Here is a 23,156-nt window from a genome sequence, read left to right on the forward strand (position 1 = left end):
ACATATGCCACTTGCATCCTATTTCTATCAGACGGGGCTGCTTCAGAGCACGCCACTCATTCAGTCAACAAGGTTTTATTGGGTGCTAGCTCTATGCCAGGCAAGGTGCTGGGGATTAGAAAGTGAGCAAAACCAGACCCTGTCTCTGGTTTCCTGGAGTTTACAGTAATCAAATAATCACTCAGACGGGTGCCTAATTGCAGAGAGACAAGTGCTCGAGAGAGAAAGAGTGGAGCGTGGTCTTCTCTGAACCTGGGATCACGAAGCCTGCGTTGGGCCCAGGGTGTGGTGAGAGCTTCCCAGCGAAGCACCGAGCTGGGGGGTAACTTGGAAAAGAAGGGGAGTGTCCCAGGCAGAAAGGACAGCACCTGCTACAGCCCCTGGCTCTTCTGTCTCTCAGGGCCTTTGCTGAGCTGGCTCCTCTGCCAGGGACACTGTCCTCCCCCAGCTCATCGATTCCACTCAGCCCAAAGGACTCAGTTCAACGGCCCTTTTCTAACAGACCTTCCCTAGTCCCTGGCAGGGGTGGGGCTCGGCTGGGACCTCCCACGCACCCCTTGCATGGCGCTGCACACCGTATGGGGCCTGTCTGCTGCATCCCCCTCAAGACGGCAAGGTCGCTGCAGGCAGGGACTTGTGTCTCCCTTATCCACGTAGGCAGCGCCGGGCTCTCCTTCCCCAGGTGCCATGTCTCCCCCATCAGAACGGAGACTCCCTTAGGACAGGAATGGTGCCTCCCTCGTCAGATTAGAAGTATCCTCAAGCCCAGGACTGTGCCTCTCCATCAGATGGGAGGTTCACTCAGGACAGAGACCATCTCCCCATCACACTGCACCCTGGGTGCTACCCAAGTTCCAGGGTCATTTCTCCCACCTATCGCATCCCCAACACACCTTCCTCACAACTCCATCTGGGGGTGGAAGATGGAAGACAGCCGCCCCTCCCAACTCGAGCCTCACTCTTGGCTGGGGCCCGGCTGACCCCTCCGGGAATCTGAGGTCAGGAAGGCTGTTTGTTTTTCTTTCTGGGAAGACCAAGCCTCCCCTGCTTTTCCCAACAACCGTGAGCCAGCCCCGCCAGAGGTCGGAGGACCTGGCCGAGGGACCAGCAGGGGCTGAGCGGCTCTGACCAGCTGCCTGGCCAGCCTTGGAGAGGGGAACAGGCCTGGGGCCCGGAACCCCGCAGCTCAGGGAGCTCCCAGGCCCGGGGCCAAGCAGGGCTCAAAGCCAGGCTGGCAGGAGCCAGAGTTGGGAGAGCCACAGGGAGGGCTTGCCTAACTCCAGGTCGGGTCAGCCAGGCTTCCTTGGGGCCATCTGGAGCCAGAGCCTGTGCGAGTGTTTGAGGAGGCGGGGGGGGGGGGGGGGGGGAGTGTCTCCCAGGCCGTGTGGGTGGCTGGGAGCCGCAGGGCTGTGATATCTGGCTGTTCCAGCAAGCCCCTGGCTCCCCTGTGGTCACTTTCACTTCTGACATCTGGTCAAGTTTGCAGCTGGCCAGCTTCCTGCAGGGCCATGTTCACTTTCCCTCTCCCAGATCGGGGGACAAAGCGCTCCCACTCCCTCCCTCCCCCACGCAAGTTAACTCCATGGCTACTATACGTGTGCATTTGCTGGGTGTCTGTTAAAACTTCCCCATGTGGTACGCGTACAGGAGGGAGACGGGGCAGAGAAACGGGACGGGACCCGAGTTGGAAATGACACCTGGGTCCTTATGACACAGCCAACCTCCGCCAACTCAAAACACACCCGTTTTCTTTCTTTGCTATTTAATGTTCATCATTTATGTTTTATGTGTAAGTTTCAGGAGGGCCCAAGAAATGGTTACACAGGGTGCGAGGGGAAGGTGTCGGGAGTCTGGAGCTCACAGCCCCCCAGCTGGGGGGCCCAGAGGGTTCCATCTCCGCCCAAAGGGAGGTAGGAGGGGCCCCAGAACCAAACACATGCTAAAACATACCTGCCTCCCTCCAACCGCTCCCAACTGCTGGGGCGGAAAATAAATACCCTCAGACTCTGTCCCGGGCGCACAGGCGAGGGGCCCGCGGGTGAGTTTCCGCCTCCCATCACAGACTGAGGTCCAAGGAACGCCATCTACATACAATGTTCCCGGTCCCTGGCAGGGGGTTGGGAGGACCCTGGGCGGGGGAGGGGGTGGCTGTCGGCGCACCCCCTGCTCTGGGCTCCTTCATGCTAAATAGAGGGGAGAGCCATTCATTCCAACATCAAGCAAAACAGAACAGGCCAGGAGGGCCCTCCAGGCTCCTTCCTGGCACCAAGCTAGGGGAAAAGCTGTCCTTTGTGGGGCCCTCGAGACTTTGGACAGACCGTCCAGGGCCCGCAGTTTAACTCCATTCCTTCTTGCTGCATTCCCAGACTGGTCCGAGTTTCTTCATCGCAACCTTCGGGGCCCAGCCAAACCCGTGGCTTCGGGGAGGGGAGGCGGGGGCAGCATTCCTCCATGTGCAGGCCCTTGGAAGGCAGGCGCCAGCTCGAGCCTCAGCCGTCCTTGGCCCGCCAAACCCGGGGGCGAGGGAAGACGGCCGAGCAGAGTTCAATTCCCTGTGATGCTTCTCTGGCAGCTGCCCCGGGGCAGGATCCGGTCCCAGCCCAAGAGAAAGAACTCGTGGAGAAAAGATTTCTCATCCGCTGTGTGTGAGAGAGAGTGTGTGTGTGTGTGTGTTGTATGTGGGGGGTCCTTAGCCCCTAACCCCAAGTACTGCCTGTGTTGACTCTGGGCCTGTGCCAGGATGGAAGGCACCTACAGACTGGGCCACACCCAAGATGCCACACTGACATGCCTGAGGGGGGCAGGAAGGGGGAAGCGGCGCCCCTTCCCACAAACCCCAAGCTGACTCGGGTCATGATGGATCCATGGGCCAAGCCTTGGGTAAAGCGTCCTGTGTCCCCCAGGGTTGGACAGGCCTGGAGACGGTGGAGGGTGGACCGGATCTGGCTGTACAACACTCCCCAGAGGGTCGCCTGGCCCCCCTCTCCCAGCCTTTAAGCAAAGCTGAGGCTTGCACCCCTCGTTCAGAGAGGAGGAGGCCAGCCCACACTTGGCCACCCCGTTGCTGGGTGGCTTTGGGCCAGTCACTGCCTCTCTCTGGGCCTCGCTGTCCTGTAGGTAAACAAGCGGGTGGACTAGATTTCAGTGCCCCCTTCCCGCTCCGCTCCGACAAGCCTTCGAGCCTCTTCATCTTTGGCCAGAGGGGGGTGTGAGGGGCTGAGGGAGGGTTTAGGCCACAGTGATGCTCCCTCTTTCCCCAGGCTCACAGTGTAGAGTCCATGGCTCTGGTTCCTCAGTCTCTCTCTGAGTCTCTGGGGCCTTGTCATCACCCCAACACCATCCCTGGTGTCAGCCCCCCCAGCTCTGACACCTGCTATGGTGGGAGGGGCTGGCCCGCCTCGAAGTGAGGGCAGAAGGAGCGGAAGGCTGGAGATGGCGAGGGGCAGGGGCAGGGGGGGCAGGCAGCAGGGGCACTTCTGGCGCTGCAGTGGGAGTGTGGTCGAAGCGATGGGGCCACAGGGGTCAATGGCAGGGCTGTGGTGTAGGGGCCCGGGCTCCACAGCCCTGCCCACAGGAGCTCAGCTCTGATGCTGGCCCCTGGGGGTTGGCTGGAGCATCAGTCACCGGAATGTGGGGCAGGGCAGGGGCCCCCGGGTCAGCTCACACAGGGGACGTGGCGGTAGACTCGCTGCACAGGCTCTCCACGATGTCGGCTCGCTGGATGCGGCGCAGGGCAGCCAGGAGGGCGTCGAGCGTGGCGCTGTCCTGGGCGGCCCAGCTGGCGAGCAGGGCGCGGACAGGGCAGGCCTCGTGGGTGAAGGAGTCTATGTGCTCAGGCTGGTAGCCCAGCTCGTCTGCCAGGTGCCGCCAGGTGTCCCCCGCAGAGCCGTTGAGCAGCTTCTCCACCTCCTCCCGCTTGGCCGGTGGCAGGCTGCTGTAGAGGCCTCCATCCCCCTTGAGGGCTGCCAAGAACCAGGGGGAGTCAGACACTGCCCGCCAAGCCCTGGGCGCCCCTCTGCCCTTCCCCGGGGCCTACAGGCAGAGGGATGGCCAAGATGGGGTCCTGGATCGGTGGGGGGGTGGGGGGTGCAAGCTGTGGAGGAGGTCTGGGGGGATGCTGACTCATGAGCCTCCCCACCCAGAGTCCAGCACTATCTCCACCCCCTGACCCCTTCCTGTCCCCCAGCAATTAACCAAGACAGAGGAGGAGACAAGACTTCTCAGTCCCAGACTCAGCTGTAGCAAGTGTCCTGGAGCTGGGCCGCTAATTAGGGGACATAATTAACTACTTGTTCCCCAGAAGTCCAGGGCAGGAGGCTAATAGCAGCCACTTGGGGGAGTAATTAACCCTAGGGGGGACAATTAGCTTGATGAGTCTGGATGCTCCAGCTTGTCAAAGCCTCCATTTCTCCAGTCGCTCTGGGAAAAGGACTTCCCTCACCCCCCACTCTCCCATCCTTCCACCCATCACCCCTAATGGCCCTGCTTCAGTCCCCCGCCCGGCCTTGGCTCACCCTGGCCCGCGGCCGTCTGCGTGTGGGGCTGCTGGTCGTGCAGGCTCTGGCTGTCCACAGAGATGCCGCTGTCGCTGTGGAGTTTTTCTCCCTCGGGCGGGGGTGTCTGGTTCACCGGCCGGCTGTTGGCTCCTTGCTTGTTCTGCTTGCAGCTGTTCCACCTGGAGCCAGAGGACAGGCCCAGCCTCAGGGGGGGTGGGGGTGGGGGCGGGGGCGCACTGGCTAAGGCATCTGATGTGTGAGCCAGGGGCTCGGTGGGCACCCAACTATCACCCCTGCCACGGTGCCTAAGGTTCCCCTTTCTCTGCATAGCTGCCTGGGCCTACACAGAAAGCATCGTGAGGGCAGAGGGGCGCCCAGGGCTCGGTGCACACTGCAAGGGTTCAATACATGCTCCTGGGATGAATGACGCACAAATAAATGACTTCCCAGAATTCCACTTGCCCGATCTACTCTTGTAAAATGCTCGCACATGTGGGCAGGACACATGGAGTACGAGGACTTCCTCTGCTATTACAAGCACCAAGAAAAAGCGGCCAACAAGCCAAAGGTCCATCCATAGGGAACTGGTTAAATACGTTATGACCCACCCATATTATTGCGTGAGTGGTTAGAAATGACCGGATGATCTGTATGTCTCAAGGAAAGCTCGCCTGAGGGAGATGGGTGAAAAGTAAGTTGTAGAATATGTAAGTGTGATCCCAGTGGTGCTAAACCTGCGCGTTTACATGCAACTAGAAAGTTTTATGTGCATGTGTTTATAAATGCACAGAACATGGTTGGAAGGGACTCAAACAGATTCCGATGATGAGAGGGGTAGGATTTGAGGAGATAAAAGGGAGCTTTTGCTTTTGGCTTCACAAGACATTACTCTTGTGTGCATTTTCCCAAACAAGCCTATATTACTTTGATGTTTTGTTTCTTTTTAAGAATGAAAAATGCACTTAAACATTTTAAAATGCTTTCTGGCAGTCCTGGATTTCTGGATGTGGATGCCACAGCCCCCCAAGTGTGACTTGGGAAGGAAAAGACGCGTGCACGTGTAGGTACCTGTGTGGGTCAATGGGGTTCAGGGAATGAGGACAGAGGCAGTTGGTAGAGCAAGCCTACTGTGTGCAGCTCAGCTCCCGGCTGAGTCGGGGGGTGGGGGGGACTGACTCCTGGAGGGACAGGGGCAGTCCCCCTCCCTGCCTGCTGACTGCCACGCCTGGGAGTGGAGCAGCTGATGGTGAGTGAGGATGAGCTTGCTTTGGGGTTAAGAGTGTCTGTCTGCATTTTCAGGTCAAGGTCACAGTAAAGCCCACCTTGAGAGCAAAGGTCTCTTCCTCTGCCCCGCCCCCTCACCTCTTGAAGGCGATGTAGGCTACGAGGCCCACAACCACCGCGGCCAGGATGGAGCAGTAGACGGGGATGAGGTTGTCGTTGGAGCCCCGGGTCACCACGGGCTGGGAGCTGCCCATCACTGTCGTCACCACGTCTGCCACTGTGCTGGCCACAAGGTCTGGGTCTGGAGGTACCTCGGGCTCCTGGGTGCTGGGGACGGTGCTGTCCGAGCCCTCTGGGGGCGTGGCCCGTGTGGCCCAGCGGCCAGGGATCTCTGGGAGGGACGGTGACAGGATTGAGTGCCCATTCCCCTCAGCCCTTCCCTTTGTGATCTGAGTCTCAAGTCCCCAGCCCACTCCAGGTGCTCATGTGCCCAGCTGTTACCCATATCGTGGAGAGCAAGAGCCTGGGACGCAGGTGACCTAGGTCCCCTCCATTCCCTGCCCATAGAATGGGGATATTAAGAGAGATGGTCTCTAAGCTCCTTTCCATCCCGGAGGTAGCTGTGGTCCTAGAAATTGGGGGCCCAGAACCTGGCACACAAAGAAGAGGGCGTCAGCCCCGGGAAGCCTCTAGCTGGAGTCACTCTGGGAACTGTTGTGACCTCTCTGGCCCTAGGTTGCCCCAATGGCCTCAGTCCCCCCTGTCCTAAGGAAGGATGAGGGTACTCGGGTACTCCCCTCCCCCAATCCCCACCCCAGAGTTGGCACTCAGCCTCCTTTCCAGTCTCTGTTGTCTTAGCTCTAGCTTGGGCAGGGCGGGGATGCCATGTGAGCTTGCTTCCAGCCAGCCAGTCCTTGGACAGCGCTAGCCGTTTCCTGCCCCGCGTGGCCCTCGCACCCTCTGATCTTGCCACCCAGGGAAGAGTATCAAGTAGCCCGAACCCTCCCTGGGCAGGAGGCAGGCTGTTGGTGGAGAGAGGGCGGGTGAAGCAGGTACTGCCCAGCACCTCGGGGGACGGAGACCGTGCCTCGCCACCCACCTAGGCCTTCTCATGCCAGCTGGGTATTGCCAGCCTCTCTGGCAGGGGACCCAGGTACCTCCTGGCACCAGTGGGCGGGATTTTCCACTCTGTCACCCAGCTGGGGGCAGTTCCCGGGGGTGTGGGCTCTGGTCTGCCTGGGGGTGCCTGTCTGGGCAACGCTGCTTACCGAATCCGTCTTCACTTCCCACTCCTAGGGCAGGGGGGGAAAGCGGACGGGACATACCGATGGGGTGATGGGGAAGGTGCTCTGCCCTTCAGCTCAGCCTCACCCAGCTCCCAGTTTGCCCACCCAAGTTGGAGTCAGAGCTGCCCAATGGTCTCTGGGCCTCCTGGCTCCAGACTAGGATGCTTCAAAGAGCCTTGTTTTCAGCACCTTCTGAGGGGTGAGGCCCCCAGATGTGAATCTGGAATCCATTTGGCTGGCACTGGGGACGGGGCTGCCATCTGCTGCCCCATTCCCCCATCTCAGTGCTGGGAGGGGGCGGGGCAGAAAAGGGAGGAGACGTAGCCCTGTCTTTCATAGCCCAAAGAGGGCATTTGACCCAGGAGGGGGGGGCCTCCTCTTGTCCTGCTAGGGAACTGGCAGGGCAGCCTGAGCCCTGAGATGACCCCACTCATCAGCTGAAGGTGTGGCAGTGAACCGGACCATTGCAGTGGGGAAGGGCTGCCAGCGGGTGGCAAGGGACAGGCCGGGCTAAAGACAGAGCTGTCCCGGGCATTTCCCCACATTGCTCCAATCCCCCCGGTGGGGGCTGGGGATGAGATCCAGATGTGGCCATGTCCACTAGCATTCCAGCCCCTAAGCCCTTGGCAGGTCCTGACAGCCGTTTCCGGAATGGGAGCTGCCAGACTTGGGGGTGGGAAGAGGGACCAGGTTAGGCAATGGGGGGGGGGGGGTCCTGCCCCAAGGGTGGGTGAGTCACCATATTGACACCTGAAATGTATATTCGAGAAAGTACAATGCACTGCAGGGGAAGGGGCAACCCAGGGAGTGAATCAAATTCCGTTTCCTGAAGGGTCCCTCTGCCCCCGAGCCCACACTTAACCCTTCAGAGGCTCGCGTAGAGGGGCAGAGGGTAAACACAGCTCTCAGGGGGACCTTCCCCCTTCAGGGTGGCTGGGAAAGTGGGGTGCGATCTGGGAGGGGTCTATGAGTGCCCCCAAGAGGCAGAGCCCACCCCTCCCCCAGCCACCACCTTTCTTTGCTTTAACCGCGCCGCTGACTAAGTCCCCCCACCAGCCGGTCTGGACCTGCCCAGGGAGCTGTGCTGGTGCCTGCCTGTTGCCAGCAGCTGAAACTCCCTCCCTGCCCTGCGCCTGGCGCCACTTGCCTGTCTCCTGGCCCAGGGCAACCGGAACCACCGGAACCACCATGTTCTGTACCCCCATCCTCTTTCCACCCCCAGCCCAATACAAGGAAGGGTCACACACACACCTGGCTCAGCCCAACTGAACAGCCCCTCGGCCTGAGCCAGAGATCATGGAGGAAGGTTGTGTGGGAGCCAATGTCAGACTGCAGGCTCCCCACAAGGGGGACCTCCCCCCCATCTGACTGGGGACCGACTGAAGGCAGAGGCTGTGCTGCCGCCACCAGAATGAGGGCTCTCCGGGGAATGGGTGCTGGGGCCTTGACGCCCTCATCAGACCAGGCAGAGGCTGTCTCTCTCCCACCACACTTGGGGTTCCCTAAGGAGGTGCTGCACTGCCTGCTGGGTATCCTGAGGGTTAGGGGAGTAGCTACGAGGCCCCGGCACAGGGTGAAGCATAGCCGGCCTCTCCCCGCAGCGGAAAAGCCCGCCCATCTCCCCGAGACAGGGCACCAACCAGAGACCCACACCGTCTGCTCTCACTGCCACCCCACCTCCTTCCGGCCTGGGCCTGGCTCAGGGGGGCACACACAACTCCCTCCCACCCTCCTCTGGGTCCTGGGGGGGGGGGGCTGAGGCCTCACTGCACCCCGCCTCTCATCCTGGGGCTCCTGCCACTCCCCCTCCACCCCAAAGTCCCACCCCCACGCTTCCTTAGTGTCCCCGGGCCCAACTTCATCCCCGACTAAACAGAAAATGACTGCAGACACGCCCCCTCCCAGATGCCGCAGGTTGAAGCGGACAGGCCGCCTTCTCTAACCCACAGCACTGCCCAGTGAGGAAATGGGGTCCCAGACGGGAGTGACCTCTCCAACGACTATCCCTCAGGCAGCAAGTGACAGGGTGGATTCCGCCTTAGGTCCCAGAGCCACCGACCGCCATGGACCTAGACCAGGCCTCCCTGCGGAGGGGCCCAGCTCCTGGTCCTCGAGCCCCTTTTCCGGTTCCGGAAGCCGCTCTGAGCTGTGGTCACAGTGGCCACTGCCCAGCTGCTTATCTGCCACCTGCCCAGTGCCAGCGGTCAGCCAGAGGCAGCTGGGCCTGGGAGGAGGAGGAGGATGGCTTTCCAAACGCTTAGCTCAAAGGAGGGAAGAGGAAGAGGTGGCCTTTGGTGAGAAGGATCGGGAGCCACCCCTCCATCAGGTCTCAGGGAAGGTGGTCCCCGCTCAAGCCAGGCCTGGCCCTCCCCGGCCCCCGGGGGGCGCCCGCGGCGCGCTCACCCTCGCACTCGGCGTCGGCCCAGCGCGTGCACTCGCGCAGCTGGCGCTCGGTGTCCTCGCACACGGTGCACGGCAGGCACGGGTCCACGTGGTTGGCCTCGTCGGAGTAGGTGCCGTCGGGGCACTCCTCGCACACGGTGTTCTGCTTGTCCTGGCAGGAGTACACGAGGCCCGAGCCCGCCTCGCACACGCGGCACGCCTCGCAGCGGCCCGTGGTCTCGTTCTGGTAGTAGCCGTAGGCGCAGCGGCACACGGCGTCGTCGGCCTCCACGCAGGGCGCCGACATGCTCTGCAGCCCCACGCACTCGGTGCACGGCTTGCAGGGCTCCGTGGCGCTCACCACGTCGGAGAACGTCACGCCTGCGGGCGAAGGGATGTGGGGGAGCTCTCGTGGGCCCCGATTTCAGTCGCCTGCCTGTTGGGCAGCTGGAACGCAAGGGCTGCAGGCCCTCCCTCCCTCCCTCCCTCCCTCGCCCACCTCTGCCAGGGCCTCTGCCAGGGCGCTGACTCCCTGGTTCAGCCTCGCCCCCTCATGGATTCCCACCCTCTCTCTCCCCTCGGGGCCCTGCTCCCAAGTCTGGGAAAGCTGGCGGCAACCCACTGGGAAGGAGGCAGGGGACGAGGAGCCCCTGCTCCAGGCGGGGAAGCCGTGGCCCTGAGGCTTGGTGGGGTAACCCGGCTGGGGCAGGTAAATTACTTGGTAAATTCTCTTAGAGAGTTCCCAGCAAGATTAAGGAATAATCTACAGGTGGTTCCCACCCAGCCCTCCCCGCAGGCCAGAGCTGGATTGTGAGCCCGGCCCAGGCATGGAGCCTCCTGCCTCAGCTGCCCTTCCACAGGTGGGGGGGGGGGGGGGAGCTCAGGTGTGGCCCCAATGGGAGTAACTAGGGTTGGACAGCTTAAGTTCCCACCCATGGCGCTCCCCCACGCTGCTGAAAGGCTTGAGGGTAGGATGGGAATCCTGGCAAGCAAGTTCAGGTACAGCAGGAGGGACTGGAGCTAGAAAGAAAGAAGGACTTGCATATATCGTCCTCTGCCCTTTCAAAGGCCATAGAGGGGAGATTTCCAAGCTCACTCCTAAGGCAGCTCTCTTAATAATGGGGGGAGGGGTGCCAGGGGTGCCAGGTCCTCTCCTTCTGGTGCAGAGGAGAGGGGGCCCAGGCTGGAGAACTCGTGCCAATCTGAATCCAGGAGGATGCATCCTTGCTCCCAGGGGAGGAAGAGCAGGGGTTTAGCAACCTGAGAACCAGGGAAGGTCTGCTCAGAATGTGGAAGCAGAAGTGGAGAAAGTATCAGAGGCCACTTTAGGGAAATCAAGGCCTGTTGTGGGGTCTGATCACAAGAGACAACATGGAGCACTTGGTGGGTGGGGGTTGGGTGTAGGGGGTAAAGAAGCAAAGAAGAAAGCCAGACAGAGGTGAAAGGGGAATAAATTGGGGGGAGAAGAGAACAGAGTCCGTTCTGGCAGAGGGAGCCCTGTATTTCTCTTCCTAAGAATCAGGCAGATCTGGATTCAAAACTGCTTCCGTCCCTTATTAGCTGTGTGACTGGGTGTTTTACGTAACCTCTCTGAGCTTTTTTCTTTCTCTGTAAAATAGGGAATAAAATATCTCCACTCACAGGTTGCGGTGAGGAATAAGTGGAATTCCACTGTAAAGGGCTTGACACACAGGGATCTATAAAGGTCGGGCCCCTGGGGTGGGCAGTGATAAGTATGGTGAACTTCAGTCAGACAGCAGAAAGGACTTCCCACACAATCAGCCGAGGCAGGACTTACTTCCAGTTTAGATAAACAAGAGGCTCCTATCTGGTTGGCATGTGGTGGGGGGCCGAGGGGGGCGGGGTAGAGTCACCCTGAAGGGGAAGGGAGGGCCTTGCTCATGGGAAAATACAGAAAATTTGCAGAAAACTCCTGGGAAAGGGTTTTAAGGGGTGGGGGAATGTGGTCTTTTTTGGCAGAGAATGAAGGCAGGAGCTTAATGGGTTTCCTTGTGGAAACGTTTGAGGATAGAAAGTCCACTGGGGTCTCTATTCCATAAAGTGGGCTTGTAAAGGCAGCCTGTTAACGCAGCTGCTGGGGAGTGAGGGGAGGAGGGAAGAGGAGGGGGGCAGGAGGAAATGGGAGGGAGGATTCCTGCCACCACCTCTGAGCTTGCTCCCCTCCCGATCCCAGAGCCTCCCTCCCCCAGGCTCCTCTACCCCACCCTTTGCTTTCACGGAAGATGAGTGGGGGCCCATGGGGAGACTTCGGGTCCAGGGAGGAGAGGCCCTGGGATGGAGTCTAGGAAGTGAGAGAGGCAGTCGTGGGAGCTTCCGGGGTAGGCAATGGTTGGCCAACCCGTCCCTGGGATGGAAACCCTGTTAGGCTAGGGCCAGGGCAGGTGGCCAGATGACAGAAACATTACAGGATGTCCAGCCTCCCCACCCAGTCCCAGCATCCCTCTGCTGGGGGATGGAGTTGTAGGAATCATAAGCACAGAGAGCGGAAAAGAGTATGTTGGGGAACACCAAGGAGTTGTGGTTGTCTGAAGGATGGAGAGGTGTGCAGGGTTTTTCCTGTTTTGTTTTTATATATATTCCTATTGATTTCAGAAAGGAAGGGAGAGGGAGAGATAGCAACATCAATGATAAGAATCATTGACTGGCTGCCTCCTGCATGCCCCACACTGGGGATCAAGCCCACAACCCAAGCATGTGCCCTGTCCGGGAATCAAACAGTAACCTCCTGGTTCATAGATCTACGCTCACCCACTGAGCCAGGCCGACTGGGCACGCAGGTGTTGGTAGAGGTGGTGGGGAGGCATCCAGAGGTAAGACTAGGCTGGCAGGTGGGTTCAGTCCCCAGTTGCTGTACCTGGTTCCCAGCCTGATTATAGAATAGCTGGATATGGTTACCACAGGCCCTCAGATGGGCCGTGAGTGGCTGGGAGAAGGCAGATCTGATCTGACAGCGAGGAAAGCTTTCTGGGCAGGGTCAGCAACTGAGCCCATAGGCTGAAGACAGCGACTGAGGCTGGGGGCAGCCAGCAGAGCTGAGACCCCTGACTCCACAGCACACAGACTCCAGACCCCAGACGCACCACCCCACGGCCTCCCTCACCCAGTAGGAAGACAGGATTCTCTCCCCTCCCCAAGGAAATCTCAGGTAGGAATGGCCACAGTGCCCCTCTCCCCACAAGAAGGCCATCCCTATAGTGCTCCACCCCCACCCCTGCTGCCTGGGGAAAGCTCTTCGTCCTTAGTCAGAGCTGGAGAACAGCTGGCCTGGGAGGAGGGTAGCCACACCCTCCCAGGATCCCCCAAGGTCAGTCTCCAGGGCAGCTAGTATTTGATCCTCCTCCCCTCCCCCCAAAACACCGAGGGTAAGTGGCAGCCATTGATTTTGCAGTGCGGATGATATTTTTAGCTCCTCTTAGTGTCAGCTACTCCTCCCACCTGGCCACACTCTTCTAGCCGGCTTCTCTGCTTGGGGGCTGGGAAGGGGCTCCCCCTTGGGGTCCCCCATCAGGCCCCCTCCTTCCTCTGCATACCTCTCTCATCCATTCTCAGCTTCCCCTTTCTGCCTCCTATCCTGCATCAGACCCATGTCCGGTGCCCATACAGCTGTGGGCAGGAGACCCTGCCAGGAGGCAGAGGACTTGTAAGGCCTCTCTTCCCCAGCCCCGGCCCCTCCCTTCCATTCCTCTCCCCTCTCCCCCACCTGCCACCCTTTACTCACTGTCCAGGCAGGGCTCACACACGGTCTGGTTGGCTCCACAAGGCTGGGCCACACCCTCTCCTAGGTAGCAGGCTTTGCAGCACTCGCCGCTGTGGGTGTACAGGCCCGTGAGGCACGCCTCCTGGGCACTTCCGAAGGACACCTGGGTGGGGAGAGATCAGAAGGTCAGACTGGCAGGAGAAAGGGGAGGGGGTATCTCCCGAGGAATCAAACACGCCTCCCCAAAGCCTCCTATTGGAACCACCTGGGCCCGGATGAGCTCACCGGGGAGGTATGAGGCACATCAAAGCTGGCCGGAAGAAAGGCAGTGGGGGGCAGTGCACCCCTGCAGGCTGCTGGGGGTGTGAGGTCAGAGCCTCCCAGGCTGACCCTCTGCACAGTTCATTTCGGGGTCACAGCAGCTCTTGGAACCTCAAGGAGACACCACATGGGGAAGGAGGCTTGAGGCCCAGCGGAGGGCCTTCAGGTTGCAGCTCGCACGGGGCTTCCAGCCAAGGGGGCAACTGGCAGCTGAAATTTAGTCCCAAATGCCACTGCCTAAGCTGCGCGCCTGCAGGGCTGCATCTGCCCGGAGGGGAGCCTTTTTCTAACAAAGGCCAGCAGGGCCCTCCCTACTCCAGGTCCTCCGTTCGAAAACCATTCCACATATTATATATCCAGCAGAAGGCCGAGGGGTGGCGTCTGGGGTTCAAATCCGGATTCTGCATTGGGAGCTCTGGCCTGCCCTGCTCTCCCTCTCTGTCTCCATCTCTCCAGCTAGATAGAGATGGCTACAGCTCAGGGCCAGAGCAAAGACCAGCCAATCGGCAAGAGTGTGGCGCCAAGATGTGAGAAAGGGTCGCCTGTTATCAATGATGAGAAAGTGGCGGCTGTCATCACCTGGCAGTCCAGCTCCACGAGGGTTTGATTTCCAGCCACCAGCCCTCCCCACTCCCTGCCCCCCATGCAGCCAGTGGGAACAGCTCTGGAACCAGGGGAAAGGGGAGTCAGATTCCTGCCGCCGAGGCATCTTTGCTCATGGATGGAACAATTTAGCACCAGATTCCCTAGAGGAAGGGGCTGCTGGCAGCTTGCTTTATATTTCTGCTCCTTAAAAAAAAAAATACTTCATGTCTAATAAAACTCCCAAGCCCGTTTCCCTGGCCCCAGACCACGCAGCTCCCACTTGATATCGACAGGAAGTGTGGGCTCTCAGGTCGTGGGAGCAGAGGGAGCCTTAAAGGTCCTTTTGGACATCCCTCCGCTTCCTCGCTGACCAGGTCATGGCCAAGAACACTCGCCTCGCTCTAGACCTTTAAGCTATCCTGAGATCTCACCAGGGTTAGGTGGAGGCAGGGGGTGGACAGATTGGATCCGTCTACGAGGCAGCCTTTGGTCCTCAAGAGACCAGCAGGAGGGTGCAGGCAGCACAGGAGGGGGGGACCTCGGGTGTTGCCACCATCTCCTCCCAGGTGGCAGGAACACGGTGCTGGGAACATCTGCAGACCAGAAGTCTCAGGGGTAGGCGGAGTCCCAGATACAGGCTTTCCCCAGGAGGCGCGTGAGATTATAGGAGAGTCTGTTTGGATTTCTTTTCATCCTTTAGGGCTCCGTTTAAGTATCACTTCCTCAAGGAAGTGGGCCAGTGTCTTCCCCACCCCCACCCCAGATCAGGCGGGCTGCCCGCTTATGCGTTCTCCCTGTGGACTATTCGTGTCTGCTCTGACACTGCACAGGATCCCGCACTGGACTGTCAACTCCCTGAGGGCCAGGCTGTTGTCCCAGAGCCTGGCAGGGTACCTGGCACTAAACAGGCAGCTCACTTAACTAGAACTCGGCGGGATGACTTCTGGATGGCCGAGCTTCCCGAGAGCTAAGGCGCTGCCGCTCTAGTCACCTCCTGTTTTCCATTTTCACCAGAGTGGCTGCACCTTTCCCGACTGGAACATAGCTTCATGGTTTCCCCGTGACTCAGGGACTCGGTATTCACACCCGTGATTACTCCGGGCTGCTGTGCGGCGAAGCCCTTGTGTTCTTTATCCCAAATTACTACCACACGATCGTCTCTTTCAGTTCTCCTTTCAGCTTCTCCTGCCCTGACTGGTTTGGCTCAGTGGATAGAGCATCGGCCTGCGGACTGAAGGGTCCCAGGTTCCATTCCGGTCAAGGGCACGTACCTTGGTTGCGGGCACATCCCCAGGAGGGGGTGTGCAGGAGGCAGCTGGTCGATGTTTCTCTCTCATTGATGTTTCTAACTCTCTATCCCTCTCCCTTCCTCTCTGTAAAAAAATCAATAAGATATATTTTAAAAAATAAAATACTTTTCTGTCTCCTCCCTTCCTGCTGAGATTATCAGTGGGCAGCTCTTGCTGCTACCAGAGTGTGACCTGCAGGGCCCCTCCCGCACCATTCTAACCTTCTAGGTCTCAGGGGATCTTTGGGAACTATGGCACTAGCCTCCGTAGGAAGGTGTATGAAATGAGTGCAAGGAGGCTTCGAACCAGGAGGGGCAATTCTCGGAGTAGAAAGTGTGAGCTAGCTACACTGCCCTCGTCCTCAGCGGCCTCTGTGGCTCCGTATCCTGGCTCATCACTTTGCACTAGGCGATCTGGGGTCAGTCTTGAATTTCTCTGTGCCTCAGTATCTTCTGCATTAGGTCATTAAGACCGGACCTGCCTCATAGGGTTGCTGTAAGCATTACATGAATGAGTAAGGTGTTCATACGCTTGGGAAATCTCTTTTCTCTTTTCCGAGGTCTTTCTTTCTTTTCTCTATTTCCTAATTGGCAAGTGATTTTATTTATTTTTTAATTACATTTATTGGGGCGACATTGGTTAATAAGATCATATAGGTTTCTTTAAAACACTTTTTTATTGATTTCAGAGAGAAAGGGAGAAGGAGAGGGAGAGATAGGAACATCAATGTTAGAGAGAATCATTGATTGGCTGCCCCCTGCACACCCGTGACTGGGGATCGAGCCAGTACCAGGATTGGAACTGTGATCTCTTGGTTCATAGGTTGAAACTCAACCACTGAGCCATGCCGGCTGGGTAAGATCATATAGGTTTGAAGTGTACATTTCTATGACACGCAATCTGTATATTGCATAATAGTCATCGAGGTGGCAGCCTTGTACAAGCCCCTCTTCCTCCCTCTTCTTTCAGGCCTGCTCTTCCTGCTGCAGCTGGTGTCATTTCTCCTCTCCCAACTCTTGCATTTGGAATCGAGTCCATGTAATTACTGACCATGTATTTCCTGTGCTTGTTTTATGTTCCCTATTTCAAAACACCCTAGATCTGCTTCTTCATAGTACATTATTTGGGGTAAATTCTCAATCTCTCTGAGCCTCAGTGCTTCCCTCCCCCCACCCCACCCCCCAATCACACTGGGCGCTTGTATCTGCTGCGCAGGGTTGCTGTGAAAATGAAGTGAAATCATTTATGCAAATCTGTGTGGTGTATAGTAGGAGTTAAAACTGTTAGGTATCAAAGAAGCATCCTGTCTTGGGGAGAGCAAGCTGCTGAGCCTGGGCGGGAGGTAGTGGGAGGGGAGCGTTAGCCACCCCCTAAAAGAGGAAACCACCTAAGAGTCAGGGGCAGGGTAGACATGAAGCAAGTCTTTGCTCCCAGGGAGTCTGAGGACGGCATGGGGACCAAAGGAGGATGGGTAATTGCTCTTCTTGAAGTTAAGTAATTCAACAACTATTTACTGAGCGTTGGAATAAGAGTTTCCAAAGCGACATGGTCCCTGATTTCTGTGGGGAACCACAGTCCCATGGGGGAAAGGAAATGTCACCCAAACAGCCATTCTAGAAGCCAAGATGCTGAGGGGGAAACACTTGAGGGATTGTCTTCATCCCCTCTCTGACGGATGGGGAAACTGAGGCCCACAGAGGTCCCTCTGCTGCGTGGCTGATGCCACACCTTCTATTGGTTCACGCCAGGGCAATCCTGGGGAGCCGGGAGGGATGACTAGGATCCAGGCTAATTGTTCCAAAATGACCAATTTACCAAAATGATAGATGCATTGCCTGAGATTTACCTGATTACATTTATTCATTTCCCGTTTGAATGATTTCATCCCATTTTTTGAAAATGTATGCAATCTCTTTATTTATTTATTTTGCCATTTCAAGGCTTTCAAGAAACTAAGGTGGAAGTACTCTTAGATAAACTGATTTAAAAATCTAAAAAATGCTTTTTTAATTAGACAAAATAGAAAGCACACCAAAAATAGTTGAAAGAATTGAATATGAATGCTTCAGTGTGTTGAATCCTAACTGTTCACAACAGCTTCAGCAAAGGGTTCTTTAGGTGAATGGAGCCATCAGGGTTGAAGAGTTTTCACATATGGGCAGGGTCTTTTGAGGTCGCTGCAAACCCGCGGGGCGGGGGTGAGGGGGGTGGGGGGGCACTGGCACATGCTCCCCACCCCTTCAGACCGGGGTTGAGTCTGGGTAGGGGACAAGAGCTCATGACGGAGGAGGATGCTGCATGGGGACTCTGAGAGGGCTGTGCTGCGTGGGGCCAGGGGACTCAGCTCCAAATGTGTGGGCATAGGACACCGATGCAACCCTCCAGGGCCGGTCTCGCCCTCCGTGATCGAGAAGGGGGCGGGGCTGGCGTAGGGAGGACAGAGTAAGCTCCAAGCCACGCCTCCTCGGTTCCAAAGCCTCCACCACTGCCTAACTGCGGAGCCTGGTTTCGGGCCTGAAAGTCTGGGAGGTTCGGCTCCATCAACTGTAGAACGGGAATAACTAGATTTACGCTGATGGCACCTTAGGAGGGTTCAATAATGCAAGAGAAATTACCCAGGCAATGCGCGGCACATAGTAGGCACTCAACCAATTTTATTCCCGCGCCCGCCCCTCCCCCAGGGAAGAATCTATGCACGTGAGTGGGACCGGGATGGTACAGCCGGGTGGGAACCCCTTCTCTCCTCCCCGCCCGGCCGCTCGCGTCCTCCTATTTGCTGCCCTCGCTGCATCCCTATTAGGCGCATTAGCCAGCCCGGCGGCTCCGGTTACAGACGTCTGAATGACAAAGTGCCTCCATTACCGGCGCGCCCGCCCGCGGACCCGCCGGGACGCGCTCTGGTTTCAGCGCGCTCGCTCCGCTCCGGCCCTGGAAGAACTCGGAGCGCGCGGTGCGCACAGCCGGCCCGGGAGCCGCGAGGCGGAGGCGAGAGCCGCAGGGACTGCAGGCGGCAGACTCTGCGCGGGTCCACTTCCCCCAGGCCCTCCACGCCCAGCTCTCCTCCTTCCTCGCCTCTCCTCCACTCGGGGGACACCCGCCCGCCCCTCCGGGATCCACACGACTACTGTCCACCCCAGTCCCACCTCCCGCCCCCTTCCCGGTGGAGAAGCGCCTCTCGCCCGCGGCGTCTGCCAGCAGAGGTGCCCGCCGTCACTCCCAAACCCTCGGACGAAGCCACAGGTATCCACCGCTAAGCCGCGGAAAGGGGGGCCCGCGCCCGAAGAAGGTCTCGGTCCCCCCAGCCTTCATACCCACCGCTGGCCTGACGTGGGATGGTGTCCAGCCCGCCCCGCCGCCGGGAAACGCAGCTCCCTGCCGAGCTGGGACACCGGGCTGCCCCTTCCGAAGGTACGGGCAGTGCCGGGCTGGGAATCGGGTGCGGGGCAGTGCAGCCAGGACTCTGGCACAACTGGCGGTGGGATCCTAGCCAAGTTGTTTAAACTCTCAGAGCCTCAGCCTCCATATCAGTCAGAGGGGGGCCTGGGGGCGCGATGCTCCGATGAGGGGTGAAGATGTCAGGGAGAGTGAGGACACCCCCTCCAATGCCAAACCCCCGGGGCACTCCGCTCGTGGCCACACACCAGGTCACCCATCCTGAATATCTTGTCAGAACTACAGGGCGGACTTGGATGCTTCAGAGGACCGCAGTCCTTCGCCCAGACAGAACCGGGGCGTCCGGGGCACCTCTGTCTCATTCAGGGCTCAGCGTCGGCATCCGAAAGTTGGGCCGGGCAGGGGCGGAATCCCCACCCGCCCGGGTGCGGGAGCCGAGGGAACGGCGGGCGCGGCGCTTGGGTCACTTAACTTAATGGGGGGCGGGTGCGCAGCCCCAGTGGCGCCCGCAGCTGCGAAGGGCGCAACCCTCGTACCGCAGCGCCCCCTGGGGGCCGCCTCCGCCTCCGCGACCCTGGGCTGCGCGCTGCCGGGACTTTCCCCTCCCGGCGCGTCCGGGGCGCTCTGCACCCGAGACCCCGCGGCCGCCAGACCCGGTCGGACGACGCCCACTCCATCCCCTCCTGTCCGCTGCGCTTCTTCAAAACGCGAGACTAAGCGCTTCGAAGCAGCCCGTGGGTTGGGGACAGGGTTCGCCCCGGCCAAGTGGGCGCTCCCTTCCCAGCCTCCCGTCCCCCGAGCAATTCCCCGAATGGGCGAGGCCGCCAGAAAGAGCGCACGACGGGAGCGGAAAAGCGGAAAACGGCCCTTCCTCTGCTCCGCTTCTCCCCGCACTGCCCCTCGGCACACCCGCGGGGCCCCACCACCTTAGGGGCCGCTCTTCCTTCTCCGTCCTCTTTCATTTTGCTTCCATCTCTCTACCTCTCTCGCCGCCGTTCCTCTTTTGCCCTACCCAACCCACTTTTCTCTCTTCACCCGACGACCCCCACTCCCCGAGGCTATGCCTCCCACGCCCCTCCCCCCATTGTCTGGCCAGTCCCCATTGTCCGCTGCCCGGTCCCCTCGGTCGTTCCAACCTCCTCCCCATTGTTCCAGCCCCGCATCTCCAGCCCCACTTGCCCCTCACATCTCTAGTCCCCGTCGCATTCCTCATCCTTCTCTAGCCTGAGTTCTGTCCTACGACCCCCCAGAAATCAAGATGCTGGGGGGCGGGGGGGAGTCGCCTTGAGGTCCTGGCATTCAAGCGCCCTCTTCCAAGGAACCCAGGTTCCAAGAACCGCAGGACCCCTTCCTCTGAGACCCTCCCAGCACCTCCACACTCACACACCCAGGTTCCGGAGTGCCCGCATCCGTGCGCACCTCTGGTCCGCATCTCTACCCTGGATCTCAGGGTCTCCTCTGCGCCCTGAGAACCCTAGACGCTCCTCCGTGGACCCTGGCATCGGAGCTCCTCTCCCGCCATCCATCCCCAGCATCTGGGAGCCCAGCGCTTGGTTCTGTTTTCCCTCGGGGAAACCTGGACCCCTAGGGTTCCGGTCCAGGGAAAGAGAACGGGCTCCCCTCCGGCTAGCACTCACCCCCAGCAGCAGCAGCAGCAGGCGCGGCGGGTCCATGGCGCAGCCGGCGGCACCTGCCCGCATCGTCCGCCTCCCGCGGCCACGCCGACTTCCAGTTAGTCGCGCTGCGGACGGATCGGGCTGCGCTGCTCCGGCACCCGCCCCCCGGAGCTGGCGGAGGCTCCACTCCCTCTGGCTGCGGGCGGGAGGGGCCGGGAGAAGCCAGTGCGGCGGCCCCGCCTCCTCCCCGCCCAGCCCGCCCACCCCCGGAACCTTGCCCGCCTGCTCCGCTGCCTCCGGGAGGGGAGAGAAGGGAAGAGAGGGTGTGCGGCGAGCTGCGGCCGCGCGCCCCGCTGCCGTTTCTCATCGCCCTAGCCCTCAGAGCCTCTCCCTCACCTCGCCCCGGGACCCAGAGTGCCAGGCCCGCCCCAGGGCACGTCTGTCCCGGATACTGTGGGCCCTGGACCAGGGCGGCTCCCATTCCCCTCCGGCTGCGCCCACCCGCGGGACTCACGCTCTTACCCATCTTCCTCTGCCCTCCATCCCAGCGTCTGGCCTCAGCTTCTTCCTGGTGTGCTGCTCTCTACCCAGCCTTTATCGGCAAGATGTCCACTGCCCGCCCTGCCCTTCCTCCTCTGGTCCAGACCCTACCTCTGCCCCTTCCCAGTGCAAAGGCCTAGGAGGAGGGGAAGGGAAGAGTAGCAGGTGGCTATTTGAATGAGGGGGGTGGCATTCAAGGGGGAGCCCATCCCTACATCATTCTCAAATGATGGGTTTGAAGGGATCACAAGTGTACACACATAACACAGGAAGACACACAGTCTCAAGCTCACATACTTATGTACCACATATGCCCACACCATCCTCATGCACTCATGTAGACCTGCGCATCCTACATATGTGTGTGCACCTCCACACTCAAGCACACACACACACTCATTGCACATGTGGTCATAACAAACACGCATGCTCACCTACACATTCACACAGGCCTGTGTGCATGTACAGTCACCACGCAAGCCCCATGTGCATAGTCGCTTGCACAAATGCACACACATTTATGCGCGCACACACACACACACAGATGTATCCTCAGCAGCATACCTTTACGAGGCCAGATGTTTCCATTAGCTTATGACTATGGTTTCTTATTGGAATGCCTGGTGCACAGTACTAGTAAGTGCTCAATAAAGGTCTGTAGAAGAGAACAAATGGGAAAGCGGTTGGATGGACTCACATCCAAGTACACATCCGTGTGCTGTGCTATCATCCCACACTCACCATGTCCCAGAAGCCTTAACAGGTCCAAGTCAGGGAATGTGCCAGGGAATGTGCCAGCCGTCTTCCCACCACCACCGTGATGCTCGCCATGGCCTGGCCCCACCCTTTCCTGGTTCCCAGATATGAAGGCCCAGTAGCACATGCGGGGGGCATGTCTACAAAGTCCATCCCAGCCCCCTGATCTTGAACATGTGTCTTTGTGTAAGTGTGTGTGTGTGTGTGTGTGTGTGTGTGTGTGTACCTCAGTTTTGACTTTGGAAAAAAAAAAATAGTGCTAATCTCCCAAGTTACCAGAAGGAGAGATCAGTGCCCTTGTGAAGAGGACATGCTGGCAGTTGGTCGGTGACTTCCTAGATCAGCCGGAGGTCATTCATTCATTCATGCAGGGAAATTTTTGCCCCGTGAATTTCTTTCCTGGGCAACCAACTAAGTCCGGGGGCAGACCCAGGAAGGACAGGTAGGCACCATTGTGCACGAATGTGGATGAGCCACCACCTGGCTGGCTGGCAGAAGAGGCCAGGAAGCCAGCCCATCTTCAGAAATCCCTGAGGAGTCCCTCCTCTGGGACAGGGACCTACCTCTGAGCTGTTTCCTTTTCCCTCGGCTTTTACGGCCCATCCTTTCCTTTCAGCTGAATTCATGGAAGGCAGGAAGGGGCAACATTAGTACTAACAGCAGCAGTGCGCTGCTTACTACCAAGGGTATACATGGTGTGGCATTAATTTAAATCCTCCTGTTATTAATTTATGATCCCAGTTATTATTATTGCCAAGGTTATCCATCTCGACACAATTTAATATGACCCACAGAACCATGGCTGAGCCGGGGTTATTAATAATTTCCATGGTCATGATCATTTAAGCCGTACTCGAACAATTACAAGGAGCAATTGTTACTATTATTAGTAGTGTTCCTATGAGTAAGCCCACACGCACAACCACGATGAAATGCTGAGTGCTGGTGGGGAGAGTGGCTCTGCAGAGTACATGGAGGAAAGAGCACTGAACTGAGAGTCAGACCAACCTGGCAGTAAAAGCCTACACAGCTCACCCCACCTCGCATGGCTTACTCCTGGGCGGCTGTAGGCAGGTTAAGCCATCTCTCTCTGCCTCCGTCTCCTCATCTATAAAATGGGAATTTTAAAAAAGATCCTATCATGAATGGGCATGGTGACGAACAAATGAGGTAACCGTGTTCATCACAGAGAGAGACTCCATCCCCTTTTACTCACTCAACGCATATTTGTGGAGCACACAATACAGGGCGCACACTGTTCTAGGCACTGGGGACTCAGCAGCGAACAATAGCAGCTGCTCTCAAGGAGCTGAGGTTCTAGTGTGTTTAGGTATGTGATGTGCAGGATTGTTTCAGGATGTGACACCTCGGCTTGACCATTCTGTAGATAGCACAGCTGCAATCAGGATGTTCCTTTGCTGGGACCACCACCGTGACCACCACCACCATCACAGCCACCTATACCAAAACCAGCACCACCATGACCACCGTCATCATGACACCAGCATCAATACCAGTAACACCGCAGCTACGCTGCCATCACTCCCACT

At 58.6% G+C, this 23,156-nt stretch overlaps 1 protein-coding gene across 1 annotated transcript; it reads right to left on the minus strand.

Annotated features, from left to right (window-relative positions):
* Positions 1-1,745: 1,745 nt before the first annotated feature.
* On the minus strand, positions 1,746-20,498 carry NGFR (nerve growth factor receptor). The gene is made up of 6 exons (XM_059670687.1): positions 20,332-20,498; positions 13,128-13,269; positions 9,410-9,769; positions 5,859-6,111; positions 4,515-4,675; positions 1,746-3,962 (listed from the first exon to the last, which is right to left on the minus strand). The coding sequence occupies exons 1-6, from the start codon at positions 20,392-20,394 to the stop codon at positions 3,661-3,663; spliced, it is 1,281 nt and encodes a 426-aa protein (XP_059526670.1). The 5' UTR covers positions 20,395-20,498; the 3' UTR covers positions 1,746-3,660.
* Between the last annotated feature and the right edge of the window lie 2,658 nt (positions 20,499-23,156).

Source organism: Myotis daubentonii, chromosome 16 (assembly GCF_963259705.1).
Source record: "Myotis daubentonii chromosome 16, mMyoDau2.1, whole genome shotgun sequence".
NCBI classification, from domain to species: Eukaryota; Metazoa; Chordata; class Mammalia; order Chiroptera; family Vespertilionidae; genus Myotis; species Myotis daubentonii.

Bases quoted from the DNA above. Each gene is read 5' to 3' on its own strand.
- NGFR (XM_059670687.1), bottom strand. From the start codon at position 20,394: ATGCGGGCAGGTGCCGCCGGCTGCGCCATGGACCCGCCGCGCCTGCTG. The intron at 13,270-20,331 runs GTGAGTGCTAGC...CTCCCCACCCAG, and splicing joins TGCTGCTGCTGCTGCTGGGG to GTGTCCTTCGGAAGTGCCCA. The intron at 9,770-13,127 runs GTGAGTAAAGGG...CTTCGCCCGCAG, and splicing joins GTGTGAGCCCTGCCTGGACA to GCGTGACGTTCTCCGACGTG.